At 49.9% G+C, this 17,858-nt stretch overlaps 1 protein-coding gene across 1 annotated transcript in view; it reads right to left on the bottom strand.

Annotated features, from left to right (window-relative positions):
- The window catches only part of MEGF8 (multiple EGF like domains 8), a 1,665,761-nt gene that overhangs the window by 1,396,435 nt on the left and 251,468 nt on the right, over nucleotides 1-17,858 (bottom strand). The window contains exon 7 of the mRNA XM_069640964.1: nucleotides 2,221-2,434. Within this exon, the coding sequence (XP_069497065.1) occupies nucleotides 2,221-2,434 (214 nt within the window). The remainder of the gene's footprint in view (nucleotides 1-2,220; nucleotides 2,435-17,858) is intronic.

Genomic DNA, 17,858 nt, shown 5'->3' with positions numbered 1-17,858 from the left:
TGTAAAATGCGAGCCAGGGTCCAGGTAAGGATGCTGTTGTTGCAGGATCACAAGGTAAGTAGCTGGTCCAGGCGGAGGGGAGCATCATGTTGCACAGAGGTGCAAAGTAACACAAAGCATTTTGCTTGAGGGATCTGTGGTCTTGTTCCCGGCCACACCTAGTAGCTCTGGCTGCCTGCTGCCACACCCGATGAGTCAGCACCTGAAGACCAGGCCTAGGGAGCCATGCCCGATGAGTCAGCAAATGGGGATGTTCTCTGGCATAAAGGCTTTCAGCACCTGGAAAGTTCTTGTAAAATAAAAGCACTTCTGCACTGAAATAAAGTGTTCTTGCTCACATCTCTATATGGGCCTGGTGCCCCTGTGTTTAGGAGTCCCAAAGGGACATAAGTGAGTCAAGTGACCCATTGCCCCATCACTAGATGGTGTGGTTTTTGTGTTCTGGGGCCCGTGGCCATGACACACAGGGGATTACTGGGGCCACTCTGTCCAGTCTGGAATAACCCAGAATTCACTCACAAGCTCAAAACAAAAGATTTAGAAAATGGCACGAGGGGGGCCTGAGACTAATTAGGGACTTCTACACTAATGGAGCACCACTCTCCTTTGAAGAAAGCAAAAACTTAATTCCAAATCCCAGAAAACCAAAAGGTTACACTATGCACAACTTCGGCACTGGTTTTTGCAGCAGAACACTAGAACGCATGGGACCAGGGAACTTAACCCGCTGGAACTCTCACTAACATCAATGGCGCAGAGGGGGAAGATATCAACCCTGTACAAGATCCTAGAGAATGTTGACCCCAATAAGGAGAAATATATGCTCAGATGGGAGAGGGACCTAGGAAGAGAATTAGAAATGGAGGAATGGTTAGGTAGCTGGACCCGCATGCACAAATTCTCAAAGTGTATCCCGAATAAGGGGGGGGGGCAGTGAAAGTATGCTGCAGATGGTATGTCAGCCCAAAAATCCTGAACAAATGCAATCTGGAGTATTCCCCACTTTGTTGGAGGTTGCGCCGAAACGGGCTCACTATTCCACCTGTTATAGGCATGCCCAAAGTCAAGGTCATTTTGGAAAGAGGTCCTGAACCAGACTACATTAATAACGGGATTGACAATACCATGGGATCCAGGGATTGTGTTAATGGGCAACACAGGCCGGGGGACTTTCCCACTCAAGGGTCACCTGGCTGACTTGATTATCCACCTCCTCACTACAGCTAAAATCACTATCGCCCGGCTATGGAAACATCCTGAAGGTCTGGCAATCACAATATGGTGGGCAAAATGCTGGGACACAGCAGTGGCAGAGAAAATAACAGCCAATCAGCTGGGAGTCATGGACATTTTACAACATCTGGGCCCCCTACCTGGGATGTGCAGAACAATTATCGGGAATAGTGCGACAACCACCTGCATCTCGATGGTCAAGGAAACATTGAACCCTTAATGGCCTCCCCATTATCCGACCCATGACAATGGAACCTCCCAACACTCGAAACTCAGTAAATGCATTGCCTATGCTGCTGTTGTCTCACATCACTGAACCGTACTTACACATATTGACCCGATTTGTTATTGTATAAAACCAATAATATATATTGGTTGAGAAAAAAAAATGTAATCCTAGCTTTGGGATTAATGTTACTATTAGATGCTGCTTTTTAAAGAATACTTCAAATATCTGTGTATATGTAAATAAATATTTATAATATAACTTTAAGTGTGTAAGTGTTAACTTGGATACCTGAGTTTACTGATTTCATTGTACAGCTCTACAGCTCACATTACCCATCTTAAGATAAGCCTGGCTGCTCAGTTACACTACCAACTTGTGTAGCATGGGCCTATATTAAAAGGTTGGTTGCCTAATATCAAGAGATAAGCCTTGTGCAGTCCCACACCAGTTGGACTGCATCAATTCTTACCTAACAAAGGCCATCATTATTGGCAGAATGGCGATATGTAAGACGACTTCACCTATGAGATCTGGAGTTAAACTTCACTCAAAGCATCCCTCACTTACTGTTCAGAGTCCCCTTCACCAACACACACCCCAAATAAGGATCTCCCATCATGGTGGGATGATTTTAGGGTCACACTCCGGTGTCCCTCCCTCTCACCTATGGAGAAGTGATTTGATCCATAAATGTAGCTCTTTTAGTGCATAAAGACTGGTCCCGACCTACTGCATGCTGTGGTTGGCTTAACACTCACCTCCAAAGACATACAGCCACACATCCACTACTGCTGCAGCATGATTGGCCAGCCCTGGGGGCTTCTGCGAGTTGAAAGATTGGAGCTCATGCCACCTGTCCTCCAGGGGGCTGTACATCCATATATCGTTAGCCAGCATCCCAGCAGAGAGCTCCCCACCGAACACAAACAGCCTGCCATTCCACTCCACCGCAACATGGGAGTGCCTGGAGCTCTGTGGAAGAAACAGAAAGCAGTGAGAAACGGATAACCATGTGGGGGAAATACTGGGACGTCTGGGGATGAAGGAGCAGGTAGTAAAAAAAAAACGGCCCAAGAGGGTACATACTAGAGTAAGGATTATTGGGTAGTGCGAAACTAAACAGAGAAGTGCCTGGGGGTCAGTGGGGATAGAAATGAGGAGGAACCAAGATTGGGAAGAAATCAGGGTCTCTGGTTTACTCAGAATTCCCATTTTGGGGGCTTTAGGGTAAATGTTTGGGGACCCTCAACTTTTTGCTTTGCCACCCTTCCAAGCCTTTCTTTCGAACCATAGGAACCTTTTGAAACGCACTACACAATAGGTTTACTCACCTTTGACACTAGGAACACTAATAGATTAGGGCTTGAAATTAGTAACCAGAGTTGTGGTGCCTTATAATTGTATATGGATTGTAATTTGCATTGAACATCTTTTTTCCCCACTTTAGAATACTTTAACAGTGTTGCCTTGAAAACCGTATTGATCCTAAAGTGGTGCGCAACACATGGTGGTACCAAACTGTGCTTGCGTACATGGGTTGTGTGAATGTAGATCATGATTTGCTTATATTTTAGTGTCTTGATGTAATTGCAAGTGTATTGCCTAATAAAGAACAAGTTACTTACCAACTAGTAAAGTTCTTTCGATGTTCCTCCAATGTATTCTACATCTCTGACATGTAATGTCCACAGCTGTGCACTCCGGAAACTTTTTCAGCAGGGGGCGTCCTCCGTCAATGACGTCGGGTCGATGTCCCTCGAAGGCCTCCGTCGAGGGCGACCTCACTGGATGTTATAACTATGACGCACGGCGCCCGTAGCCTCAGTTTAAGTTTTTTCCCTCAGTACGTGTGGCACCAGTCTCATGCCTGCTTCACTGCACATAGCCTTGCGGAAACGTGAACTGCAATCGCATAGGAAATTCTCCAGAGGGGCAGGCTGGGAGGGCGATGTGGAATACGTTGGAGGAACATCCAGTCGAAAGAAGGTTACCAGTTGATAAGTAACTTGTTCTTCAAATGGATTGTGTCCTCCAACTTATTCCACATCTTTGACAGACTCCCAAAGCAGTTCCAGTAAATGGAGGAGGCAAAAGAATTTAGAGTACTCAATCAGATTGCAGAATAAAGAACTGCATTACCAAAGGCCATATCCTGACCATGGATTGTATCCGGGGAATAACGCTTAACAAAGGTGTGAAGCGAAGCCCATGTAGCGGCATCACAAATATTCCTAATACGAACACCCCGCTGGAGGGCGTTGGAAGCAGCCACGCCCCTAGTGAAATGAGCTCTCAACCCTTCAGGAGGGTCCTTACCCGCCATCACTAACACTCCGTAATAGTGAGGATAATCCACCTGGACAAGGTCTGTTTGGTAACAGCCTTGACCAATCGGTGTCCAGCATATCCTACAGAGAGTTGATCGTCCACTCTGACCCTGGACATCCTAGCAATGTAAAAGCTCAGAGCTCTCCTAGGATACAACTGATGGAGTCGCTCCTCTTCCTTACCAGGATGAGGCGGCGGATAGAAAGATGGGAGAACCACTTTGACTCAAATGAAATTCAGAAAGTACCTTAGGTAGAAAGCACGGACGTACCCTAAGTACTACCCTGTCCTTGTGGAACACAGTAAAGGGTGGCTTAGAGGACAGTGCCTGCAATTCACTCACTCTGCGAGCGGAAGTAACCGCAACCAAGAACACAGTCTTGAAAGACAACAGTTTCAAAGGACAAGAGTGCAAAGGTTCAAACTGAGCAATCATGAGACATTTCAAAAGCAAATTCAAATTCCAAACCGGCACCTGGAATGGGCATGTCGGGAACACATTAGTCAGTCCTTTAAGAAATTGAGAAATCAAAGGAATCTTAAAGTAAGAACATTCTTCAGACGAGCGCTTAAAGATAAGAGTGCCGCCAGATAACCCTTAATGGTACCAACTTGAATGCCGATGTGGGACAAAGAAAGCAAAAAAGACAAAACCATAGGAATGGAGCACTGAAAAGGATCCACATTGTGACCTCTGCACCTGTCGCAGAATTTACACCAACAGCAACGGTACAGGGATTTTGTTGCAGGCAGCCTGGCCAAAAGCAAAACCTCCATTACGTCATCCGGGAGGTCCCAATCCTTATACCTCAACCTTTCAGATACCAAGCATGAAGGTTGAGTCTTGACCTCTGGATGGGGAACCGGACGACAGACCCACCCCCTCAGCGCACAAAAGCAGATCATCTCGTAGGGAAGACGGCATGGAGGACAGATGGACATCTCTAGAAGGTCCGGATACCATGCTCTCCTGGCCCAATCCGGAGCAATGAGGATCATGTGGGCACCGAACCTCTAATCTCTGCATCACTTGAGGAATGATGGGGACTGGAGGAAACGCGTACAGCAGTGGGAATGACCAATCCACTACGAACGCGTCTCCCAAGGCTCCTCTTGGAGGAAATTCCCTTGAGCAGAATTTCTCGCACTTCCAGTTGACACTGGTGGCAACGAGATCCACTTGCGGGGTTCCCCAAAGGGCAAAGATCTCCTGAAGGACTTCCTGAGCCAACTCCCACTCGTGAGAGATTGTGCTCTGCCTGCTCAGAGTGTCCGCCGCCGCATTGTCGTCTCCAGCCAGATGAACTACTGAGATCGAAATTCCCTGCTGGATGTCCCAGAACCAGAGCTGCATTGCCTCTGCACGACGGGAGTGACCCTACCTACCCCCCATTTTTTGTTGAGGTAATGCATGGCCACTGTGTTGTCAGTCATGATCAGGACACTCTTGCCCCATACCAACGGCAAAAAAGCCTTCAGGGCTAGCCTGATGGCCCTCAGCTCTAACAGGTTGATATGGAGCTTGGACTCTGACAGAGACCAATGACCGTTGGTGGTCAAGTCGTTGGCATGAACACCCCATCCTGTGAGGGAGCCATCAGGCACTATAGTCAACTCCGGCCACGGTTGCCAAAACAGCTCCCCCTCACCAGGTTCCCTTCGTTGGCCCACCACAGAAGATCCTGGGAGCCCGAGAGTGGAATCTGAACGGGATCCGACATCTTGCCTGAGAACTACGACCAAAGCATCTTAAGGACCCATTGCAGGGATCTCATCTGCAGCCTGGGCTCTGGCACCAGAAAAATGCAGGATCCCATGAGGCCGAGCAACCTTAAGAATTCAAAAGCCGGGAGACCCTGGGCATGTTGAAACTTGTCCACAAGGCGAGCACTTCCCCAAGGACGTAGTGGAGCCGTTGGGATGGTGTCAGATGCGACTTCTTGAAATTCAGGGAGAAGCCCAGCCTGTGGAGGGTGCGGCAGGTGAGACCGAGATGATCCAACGCCTGCTCGGGAGAGCGCGTCTGGATCAGCCAGTCGTCCAGGTAGGGGTAGACATGAATCCCCCCCTCGCCTGAGGTACGCTGCCACCATCACCATTAGCCTGGAGAAGACCCTCGGGCGGAGGTCAATCCGAACGGCAGGACCCGAAACTGAAAGTGCAAGTCACCAGCGGCAAACCTCAGGTACTTTCTGTGCTTGGGATGAATCGACACATGAAAATAAGTATCCTGTAGGTCCAGAGACACCAACCAATCCTGATGCTGAAGGGCCTGGAGGACTTGAGAAAGAGTAACCATCTTGAACTTGTCCTTCCTGAGAAGTTTGTTCAACCAACGCAAGTCCATAATGGGTCTCAATCCCCTGTCTTTCTTCAGAATCAAATAATAAGCTGAATACCATCCCTTGTTCCTCTCCACTACAGGTACCAGTTCTATAGCGCCTTTCTCCAGCAGGGTTAACATTTCCTGTGCAAGGAGCGGATCCGGAAGCTTCAAAGAGAGTTTCACCGGTGGATTGTCGTGAGGCCGCTGAAGGAAGGGAAGGCAGTAGCCGTGGGTTATGGTATCCAGAACCCACACATCTGAAGTAATGGCCCACCATTCTTCGAGATGCTGCGCCCAACCGGCGAACCATGGGCCATGGCCTCATGACCGTAAGGAAGCAGCTGCGGCAGGGCCTGAGGGCAAAGAGGCAGCTGCCCGAGCGGCTTTGGCACCACGATTTCCCAACCACCACGGGTACTTTTTCGCTGGCCTCTTTGACTGGCGGCCCCTCTCGTTCTACCAAAGGAGGAGTAGTAACAAAAAGAACCTCCCCTCCATTGCGGTCCCCTAGGACGAAAAGGCAGAGGTTGACGCACAGCTGCGCTTAAAGATTTAGCCGCAGCTTTCAAGGTTTGAAACCTCTCAAGACTCGTCAGCCTTGCTGCCAAAGAAATGTGTGCCATCAAAGGGGAATGTTCAGAAGACCGGCCTGCACATCCGGAGCAAAACCCGACTTCTGCAATCACACAAATCTGCGTATAACTGTGCTCGCAGCCATGGGTCGGCTAACTCTGTCGGCCGTATCCAAACCAGACTGAAGGGTTCCACACATGGCATCATTGCCGTCTTGCACGAGAGCAAGGAACCCATCCCTTTCTTCCACATCAGGAATATGCTCAGCCACTTAAGAAACAGTTCCATAGAGTGTGTGAGAACCTTGCCAAGGCACAAGTGGAGTTGGCCGATTTCAATGCCATGCTCCCTGCAGAAAATACCTTCTGAGCCCAACCATGGAAGCACTTGTCCCTATCAGGAGGGATGGTAGGGTACGCTGCCTGCCTCCAGGTGGCCATAGCCGAATGTATCACCAAACTCTCTGGAGTGGGCTGAGTGGATAAATAGCTGGGGTCGCTAAGGGAAGGGGGGTACTTCTTTGTCAATGATATTAACAGCTGGAAGAGATTCCCTGGGACTGCCAAGCAGCTGCCACCCTTTTCTGTAAGGTGAGATGAAACAGTAACACCAGGTCAGAAGATGGACCTTAATCTAAGATGTCCGCTAGATCATCCTGTACAAAGTCTTCAGGAGGAATGGACCAGGCCAGATACTCTGATACTCTATCCATGAACCTCCTGTATGAAGACTCAGCATGAGGCCCAGGCTCAGGCCTACCAAATTCCACTTACGAAGAAGTTTCCAGCCCACTGGCATCATGGAAGGTTTGCCTCAACTCCTCCAATTGACTGTCACCAGAAAAAAATGGAACCACATCAAGTTCACCAGGGTCCTCAAAATCAGAACTTTCTTCCTCTTCATAAATGTCAACCAGAGGGAGTTGAAACCCTGGCCTGGGGACAGAAGAGGAGCCTTCCTAGGAGGATCCACGATATCCGGGTACTCCAATGGCAAATTGCAGGTAAAAATACTCAAAGGCGTCAAGGGCACGAAGGCTACGACGTCGAGAGCATCGACAACCTCGGTGTCGTGAGCACCGAAGGCTTCGGGGTCGATGGCAAAGCGTTGACGTCAGAGTCGGAGTGACACGGTGCCAACTTACTCGACGCCGGCGTCAAGCCCATATCAGGTTGCAGCGGTCTCGCTGGAGACAAGGGCCGAGACCTGGAGGCACGTCTCTTGCGACTGCCCGGAACCTTGTCCGGACGGGACCTTGAAGGTTCCCGGTGCAAGTCGCGTTGCGGACCTGAAACCGAAGGTGTGCGAGCCGCGGTACGAGACCGTTCCTTGCCGGCTTCGTTAGAAGGCGCGACCGGAACCATGCCCTGCGATTGAAATATCGCTAACATCTGCTCCTTAAAGGGAGCCCATTCCTCCCAACTCGAGGACTTCGGCGAACATGCCACTTTCCGCGAAGCACCATCTTTCGAGGAGGACGGGGAAGACGACCGGTGAAGGCACTTCCTAGAGTGCCGGGACAAGGAAGAAGAATGGCGAGAGCCACTCCGGGACTGAGACCCCCCCGGGCCACCTCCCAACGCGGAGAGTCGTCAGTGGAAGCCCTCTTAGACGATTTAGATTTTCAGGACTTACTAGGCTTAGAGCCCCTACCTACCTGGAGCTTCCCCTTCCACTCCCGCAAGGCCTTGGCAGTCAGCAACTGGCATTTCGAACAGTCGTCGGTTTTGTGCAACTCACCCAAGCACCACAAACAAATGCGAAGTGGGTCGGTGATCGACATTTTGGACATGCAGTCCCGGCAGGTCTTGATACCAGACCACGGAGTCAGAGGGGTCGAAGAAAAAGACATCTCAATGATGATAGCACACGAGGCGCGCCGAGATTCACGAAGCAACACGTTTGAGGAAAAAATTGAACTGAAGCTACAGGCGCTGTGCGTCCTATTTATAACATCTGATGACGTCACCCTCGACGGAGGCCTTCGAGGAACATCGACCCAACATCATCGACGCAGGACGCCCTCTGCTGAAAAAGTTTACAAAGTGCACAGCTGTTGACATTACATGTCAAAGATGTGGAATACGTTGGAGGAGACAATCCATTCGAAGTATATTTATAAACATCTGTGTGCACCTTCTAGCATTCAATTGCTGTTAACAGTACTTCAAACGAAACCCAAGAGCTCCCAAGTCTAAGCCTCAGACATGCAAAGCTTTTCACACAGGGGTCTAGCCAGTTAAGTTGCAGTGTTTCTGAAAAACCTAGCACTGACCACAAAAGAAATTCAGGCAATAGTGATTGGCTATCACGTGAACTGATGCCCCATAGCTGCTCGACAGGTCTACGGGGACACTCCTCTGCAAAGGTAGCTGCCAGGCCTCTGGATGAATGAGCCCTAAAGCATGTAGGCGCTACTTTAGAAATTCAGAGAGCAGTTCTTCTCAACAGGGTGTGTTTGATAGCAACCCAGTCTGTCTAAGCACAGGTAAAGCCAACACAAACCTGGGCATCCTTCATGACCAACAAACAGGTTATGATATGCTTGTATTACTTTAACATAGTTTTTAGGTTCTGCCGCTGCTTTCCAGGCTCAGAATACCATGTTTGAAGGAACTTCAGCAAACACCTGTGTCTCTGAGGTTTTCAAAGATGGCAGTTGAGGATGGACCAGAGGATGTGTGACAGCATTAACTCCTGGGGGGGTTGTTTAGGCAAAATTTCATTTTGGTGTTAATGGCTCCCACAATGTTTTTGTTGGCTTTCTTGCTTTTTCCGACTTTTCTTTTATGGTCAGAGAAAAGTCCCCCGGGCACTGCAATTATTTTTCTGGTGTGCTGTCCTTAGTAGCCCATATAGCTAGTAGGGTAAGGGAGCTGTTTAAGCACTGCATTCTGGCCGCAGTGTGACTGTCACCCTGAAAGTGTGTTGTTGTTTAGGCTGGTGGCAGATAGTGTTAGTTTTGGCTACACCAGGGTCGTAGCTACTATTGCTGCATTAGTAGTCCAATGCACCTATATGGTAGCCATTGAGTAACCTGTGCATTTTTTAAGCCCTGCCCACAATGATTTCATTTTAGCCCATAGCGTTGTCTATGTAGACAAAGAGGGATAGCTGAAGTTGTATTTTTCGCAAAGTAATCTCATCCTGAGATCACAAAGATACCCTTCGTTTTAGATTAATCTAGTGTAGAGTGGCGTAAGAACAGTAGACTTTGCAGTCTACATCCATTGTCGGTGGGCCAGCGTGTTTAGCGATTTGTAACGCCAGCCTAAAAGGATGGCCAGCCAAATCTCTGTGTGCTAATCTGCAAGATGATTGGAGGGCTTGGCTCAGGCCAACTCCTGAGTAAATGTATTATCAGAGGGAGAGACTGTGCATTCCTCAGATTCTGTATCTGAACTCCAGAATGACTGATGCTGAAGACAAGCTGCTGCTGAGGACCCCTGGTGTGGGCATGCTGCTAGACCTTAGCCCTTTTGTGCTTGCTTTCTGTTCCTTCTCTGATGATGGAATCTCGTGCTGGGCTCTTTCCTCAACTTCCTCCAATTGGCCTAGCTGGATGGTCTAGCTTCCCTTCAATGGACATCTTTCTGGTCTGCAGGGCTGTCTTCCTGGAAAATCCTTCTGGCCCAAGTACGTTAATGTGTGGATTCTCCCTGCCCTGAAAGTCTAGGGGACTTGCTGCTACCCCACATCACCTCAGTTATTGGGGATTCCTGGGTCACCTCCTGCCATTGCCCCTGTCGTGGGAACTTTTTTTGCTTGGTGGTTGCCCCTTCCTTCTGGCAGTGGCATGAGATGTCAGAATCTTGGTCGGGTTGTTCGGTGCCCTGGGTGCTGGGACATCAATTCACCAAAATCCCATCGGCAGCAGAAGTGACATCACGCACCAGTTGAGATCACATGATCTTTGAGTGTGTGGATTTCACAGGAAGTGATGTCATATGACCTTTGGCCCTGGCAACCTCATAGCAAGTGGCATTGCAAAAGTAAAACGTAGCACACTACACTTATGAATACAATAACAATACTAAAGTGGATGAAAAGCTACTTTTTTGGTTTCAATCATATAGTAACTATGATGCTGTCTCAAGAACAATCGTACGCTAGGCTCGCTGCTTTCTTATGTCAGTACAGGATGTTAAATTTAGTTACTGATACCTTAAACTTACTAGGTAAAGCCTCACATGCCAAATATAATATGCCCAATACTGCCCAACATGCCAGGTAATGCTAAATATGCTAAGCACACCTTCATATGTCCAAGTAGTTCCAACTCATACCAGGTAAAGCTTCAGGACACCATTTATAGTGTCCAGATCCAAGCACAACCCCAAGTTCCATGATCATATGCCAAGTGCAGTTGCATAATGTGGTCATCCTATGACAGGTAAAATCGGATATATATGCTAGATAAATAATTCAGCTTGTTTGTATTTTTATAGTGCAAAGTGAGTTCAATCACTTCTTGGTTGATCTCAGTGTCTCACATTTTTGAGTCGCAGTAGGCAGCAACATGAATAGCCGTTGCATGTAAACAATGTATTGTCCAATGTAAAATTTGTAGCGCTGAGAAGTATGTAGTGGGGAGCGTTATGCATGCAAGAGGAGTTCATTGAAGAGAAACTAAAATGTGGGAATTCAACAATGCAGACACATTTAGGGCATTAGGAAATAGTGGGCTCATTGTGGGAACATGGAGACATCGCAGAATGCAGGTTTTACCTACTTGGAGGTCTTAGTAGGCAGCAGAGTCCCTGGATTCGTAGGGATGTTTGATTGCTTGGTTTGGAGAGCTGGATGACCTAGGTCATGGAAGGTGGTAGGAAGCAAAGCGCACAGGGGCAGTTGTGATAACATCAGCAAACGGGCTGAAGGCGAGAATGGAATAGAAAGCCATTTGTTCGATTTGTATGGCCAGATTGGGTGTTTAGATGCGAAGCGAAAATTCCCTGGGGGCACGAAGGCTTGTTTTTTGATGACCAGAAAGGTCCAGTTACATGGAGGGTTACATTGAGAGCTGGTGGTTTGTGGGCTTTTAGGGAAATTAGTAGAATGTATGCCGAAGGCTTTAGCACTTATGATGGCAGTCATAGGATTACGGAATGCAGGGAAATTGGTATGGAATGCCGAAGCATCTGGTAGGATAAGGATTTTTACTGCTGCTTCAAAGGAATGCTTAGCAATTTCTCTCCCTCCCCAGGCCTTAAAGTGTTTATGGAAAGCATTGCAGAATCACCATTTGGGTGAATGGGTTTCTGTCACATGGTCTTAATAATAAATAAATTTATTACGTGGAGTACGTCATAACGGACTATGGAAGAAAATCACATGTCAAAGGGTTTGTATTTTGTGAATGTATCCAATGGGATTTTAGAGCTAGGGGGACTCAATCACTTTGCATTAGTTAGCCAATAGAGGGTTGGGGGATGACTTGGTAACAAAATATTTGTGGATTTTGTAAACTGTCAAACAGGGTATATACACTGCAACTCTGTTGTCATTTATAGACAATCTGGTTAGTATTCAGCTGCAAGGAACAAACTAGCCCCTCCCAATCGTTAGTATGCAATAATCTTGCTTTCCTGGCAAAAACACATTCTTTCTTCACGGAAGCCGTTGTTTTCCATTGAATCTTTGAGCCACTTCCTTTTCAAGTTAAAGAATGTTTGGCTCTAAGAGTTAAAGTGATTTGACCTGAATCACACATGTTGGTCAAGTGAAGAAGCCAGTATTAGTGGCTCGGTGACCTGCTTTAATGTCTCCAGTTTACCCAGTAGACCACATCTCCTACCATAAACCCTTTATTTTTAAAACTACAAGCTAAGATTAATGCACTGTTTTTCATTGCCAAAACCAGTTAATGGTTAATAAAGCAGGTATATAAAGCACCAAAACATATTCTAAATCGATCTATATCAAAATCTTTTGGGTAAAACTACTATGAATTACTGTGATGGGATGCAACATGAACACAGATACTAGCGGAAGCGCATGATTCACTCAGCTATGAGTACATGGAGGTGTGTTTTGCATAGTTTACAAGTGTTACTGTAGCAGGGATTTTCAAAAACACCACTGGTGTGGAGTTTAGGAAGGAGAACCTCGTGGAAGACAACATTACATAACAAAATTAAGAAATTAGCAAGAGATACCAAGGAATTTAAGTTGGAAACATTGTGCCCATGCCGTTCCGACAGCGGTTTTGAAAATAGGACAAACGAAAGTGGTAGGAACACTCCGAGACGCAGATGGATCACATTTTCCGACACCTCAAGCTCGGATTCAGCTGGCGACGACCCAAGAGATTTCTTCAACTATGCTTACGAAGAGTACGGAGGCAGAACAAGACCTTTTTTTGGGCACGGGGCCCTATGAGGATTTTGGGGTGCCCAGTTCTTCCAGGCTCCCAGATTCTACAGAGGCTACAGGAACCAATGACCTAGCAGGCAAAATAGGGGCAGCGGATGTCCAATTAACTCTCCCATTGTTTAACTTGTCCCCTATTACATTAACCTCAGAACAAATGCCGGTGTTGGCCAAAGGATTGTCCTTTGTTCCGACCAAATGTACCGACTGGTTCACAGTTGAGTCAGAAATCAGCACATTCTTCTGCAGCATTACACTGAAAGCATGTTTTTTTTTAACAAGGATTTGTTAGGGAGAATTTTCATTTCTTAGCCAATTCCCTTTAACCTTAGACCTTAGAGACACCCAACTCTTTTGCTGGACTCAGGGCCTTTTAATATTAACTCCCGAGTGAGTGGGACTTTTTTCTCACTCTCTCGTTTGTTTTTCTGAATAGGATTTTCTGTGTTTCTTACTGTTTTATGGAGTCTGGTAAACTCCATAGGCATATGCTTGTTGCATTGTGGCACACAGAACCGTTTGTGCAGTGCCATTGAGAGGTACGGAACAAGTTACTTACCTGTAACTTGTTCTCCAGCATGGGTCTGGCATGGATTCACATGCTCATGAATATTCCCCGTCGTCAGGCCGGGAATCCTCGGTATAGAAAAATAAAAATCAGTATCAGTTTTGTTTCTGATCTGTCTTTCTTAGTAGTAACCAATCACTGATCTCTGGGTCATACTGCCCCCAGCCAATGACTGCCCTCTCCCTAAGCCCCGCCTCCGGCAGCCATCCTCAGATTTGGTAGCACATAAAGTGGCAGTATGACCAAGTGAAGAGCCGCAGAGGGGTAGGCGGGAGGGTTTGCATGTGAATCCATGCCAGACCCATGCTGGAGAACAACAGTTACAGGTAAGTAACTTGTTCCTTCTCCAGCATGGGGTCTGGCATGGATTCACATGCTCATGAATAAGAGAATACATAGCAGTACACACATGCACAACCACGGGAGGTGGCAACAGGCTCAACATTAAGCAATACAACAACCAACATTAAGCAACTCTTACCTCCTCACCAGGCTCACCTTCAGGCGAACAGGTAGCGCAGCACTGCTTGGCCGACCCTGGACTCCTCCCTGGAGTCCCGATCGACGCAGTAGAATCTTGTGAAGGTGTGCATCGACCTCCACATCGCAGCCCTGCAGATGTCCAGCAGGGGCACACCAGACAGGAACGCCGTGGTACCAGCGATCGCTCTGGTCGAATGGGCTCTCGGACGGCCGGGCAGCGGTCGGTTTGCCAACCGGTGACAGTGCATGATGCAGCCGAAGAGCCATCTGGAAATGGAAGTCTTCGAGAGAGCCTTCCCTTGATTCACAGTCCCAAAGTTCACAAACAGCTGTGATGTCTTCCGAAAACTCTTCGTGCGGTCCACGTAGAACTTCAGCGCTCTAGCTACATCCAGCAAGTGCAAAGTCCTCTCGGCCGGCGACGGGAAGAAAACTGGCAACACCAAGGGCTCGTTGAGGTGGAAGTCCGACGGCACCTTGGGCATAAAGGATGGGTGTGTCCTCAGCACCACCCTTGCGTCATGAAAAGTCAAGTATGGAGGCTTGCAAGATAGGGCCTGGATCTCTCCCACACGTCGTGCGGAGGTGATGGCCACGAGGAAAGCTGTCTTCCATGACAGGAACTTCAAAGGCGCCGAATGCATAGGCTTGAATGGGGCCCCCATGAGCCTGGTCAGCACCACATTAAGCTCCCACGCCGGGGCAGGAGCCTTCACCGGCGAGAATGATCGGAATAGTCCCTTCATGAATTATTTCACCAGGCAATGAGACCACAAGGACGCCCGTCCCGTCGTCCTGGTATATCGGGAGATTGCAGCCAGATGTATTTTGATGGAGGCGTGAGCCAGTCCAGCTTTGGCCAGCGACAGTAGGTACGGCAGTACTTGAGGGGCCGTAATCCGCAGAGGGTTAATCTTCTGTGCACGGCACCAGACAGAGAACCTCTTCCATTTATGTCCGTAGCACTTGAGAGTTGAGGACGCCCTGGCCTTTGCAAGGACCTCTCTGCAGTCGGCCGGGATGTCGTACACTCCAACCTCTAGTGCTGCAGAAACCAGGCCTGCAAGTTCAGCGACTCTGGGTTGTGGTGAAGAATGGCGCCTCCTTCTCTGGAGAGAAGGTCTGCGTCCGTCGGGAGCTTGACTGGTGGGGACGTTGACAAGTCCAGACGGTCCGGAAACCAGATCTGTCTCGGCCACGCCAGTGCGACGAGGATCATCCTGCACCGGGACCTCTTGAGCTGGTTGATGAGCCGGAGCAGCAACGGCAGCGGAGGGAACGCATAAAGAAATAGGCCGTCCCATGGGAACGAGAAAGCATCGCCCATGCTCCTCAGCTGGGGGAACCTGCTGGTGAACCTCCGGCACTTGGAATTCGTCGCGGTCGCAAAGAGATCGATTTGGGGTTCGCCCCATCGTCGGAAGAGTCGATACACTTGATCCTGGGGTAGTTCCCACTCGTGGCATGAGCGCAGCTCCCTGCTGAGTGAGTCGGCGATAGTGTTTTTTATTCCTGCCAGATGAAGAGGCACCAGAAACATCCCTTGGGCGACGGCCCAATGCCACAGATCCTGGGCTTCCTTGGATAGGGCCGGGGACCTGGTTCCGCCCTGCTTCCGGATGTAGAACATCGTGGTGGTGTTGTCGGTGAAGATCCTCACCACCTTGCTCTTGAGGGATGGAAGAAAGGACCTGAGGGCCCAGACCACAGCGCGGAGCTCCAAGATGTTGATGTGGAGAGACTTCTCCTCCGGGAGCCAAAGGCCTCTCGCGTGAAGATCTCCGGAGTGCGCTCCCCAACCTTCCAGGGAGGCGTCTGTCGTCACCGTCACCTGGTGAGCAGGGGTCTGAAAGTCCGTGCCCGCCGACAGATGGGACCGGGGACCCCACCACCGGATCGCCTGACGGAACGTCTCATTGAGAGGGATCCTGTCCTCGAAGCTGCCCGTCGACAGGACCCAGCGGGCGTCGAGGAACTCCTGTAAGGGTCGCATCCGAAGCCTGCAAAGGTGCACCAGATAAATGCAGGAGGACATCATCCCGGGGAGGGATTTGATAGATCTTACCCTGGCCATGTCCGTGGCCAGCAGACGCTGCACCTTGCCCAGAATGGTCCTGGTCCTTATCTCCGACGGCGAGGCAAGCCGCGCCACTGTGTCGAGCTTGGCTCCCAGAAACAGGGCGACTTGCGACGGAACCAGGGGGGATTTTGGAAAGTTGATGGAGAATCCCAGGTCCGTGAGCAGCTGGACGGTCTTCGCAGTGTGCTCCACGGCGAGCTCCCTTGTCCTTGCCCGGATGAGCCAGTCGTCCAGGTAGGGGTAGACGTGGATCCCCTGTAGGCGCAGCCGCGCCACCACCGGTGCGAGGCACTTTGTGAACACCCTGGTGCCAACTTCAATCCGAAAGGGAGGGCCTTGAACTGATAGTGCTGCCCTTGGACCACGAACCTGAGGAACTTTCGGTGTCTTTTTAGAATGGGGATGTGGAAGTACGCATCCTCCAAGTCCAACGACGACAGGAAATCGCCCTCCGCCAGCTGTCCCAGCACATGCTGGAGGGCGACCATACGGAACTTCTGTGCCTTGATGTACTTGTTCAGTCGTCGTAGGTCCAGGATGGGGCGCCTTCCTCCCGTCTTCTTTTTTATGAGGAAGGACCTTGAGTAAACTCCAGAGCCCCGAAGCTTCTTTGGGACGAGCTCGATGGCACCCTTCTTGAGCATCGCCCTTACTTCCAAACAGTAGTTGAGGGACGTGATTTTCCTTCTTGGCCACGGGTGGAACGCGAGGGCACTTCTTCTGAAACTCGAGGGCGTGCCCTTGGGCCAGGGCATCCAGCACCCAACGGTCGGCGGAGATGGACTCCCACACGCTGACGAACCTTGCCAGCCGGCCACCCACCGGGGTGCTTCGGCGGGGGCCCGACCCCACGGTCGGGTTCAATTTTGTTTGGAGGCTGCCTTGCCTCCTTGACCTCCCTGTCGACGACGACGGGCACCACCTGACTTGCCGCGTCCCCTGTAGGCTTCCTGGGATGAACATCTTGCCGCTTGGCGGTACGTGGAGGAGCCACTGCCGGATCCCTTGGAGGCACCTTGTCTGCCTCCGGAGCTTCGAAAGGTCGGCCGTCGTTGTTGGAGCACTCCCAGTGCCCGGGCAGTCTCTGTGTCTGTCTTGATGGCCTGAAGGGACTCATCAACCGCCTTCCCAAACCGGTTGTTCCCGTTGAAGGGCATGTCCAAAACCTTGGTTTGTACGTCCTGGCGGTAATCCGTGGCCTTGAGCCACCCTCGTCGTCTCGAGCAAACGCCGTTGCCCAACTGACGGAAACCGGTGTCGGCGATGTCCGTTGCCACCGTGATGGCTTGGTCCGAAGCAATCTTCCCCTCCTGTAGGATTTCAAGGGCCCCTTTTGGCGTTCGGAAGGAAGTCTAGCAGAGGGGCGATTTTGAACCACAACTCCCTGTCGTAGCGGGCTACGATAGCCAGGGCGTTGGCCGCCTTGATAGTCGTCGCTGCGGATGAGATGATCCGTCGTCCCATCGTGTCCAACTTCCTGCCCTCCCCGTCCGGCGGGGAAGTTGATGTCGAGGCCGATGCCCCCCCCATCTTTCTTCTTTACCGCCGCCGAGACGACCGAATCCGGGGTAGGTTGTGCCCGAAGGCACAAGGGGGCAGCGTCGGGGACCCGGTACTTCTTCTCGTACCGGTCCCTCTTTGCCGGCGCCGTGGCAGGGTTCTTGAG

The sequence above is a fragment of the Ambystoma mexicanum genome, chromosome 1q (genome assembly GCF_040938575.1).
Source record: "Ambystoma mexicanum isolate Mex_15411 chromosome 1q, UKY_AmexF1_1, whole genome shotgun sequence".
Lineage (NCBI taxonomy): Eukaryota > Metazoa > Chordata > Amphibia > Caudata > Ambystomatidae > Ambystoma > Ambystoma mexicanum.
Note: the sequence above shows the minus strand (reverse complement) of the source record. Positions and strands in the feature narration are given on the sequence as shown.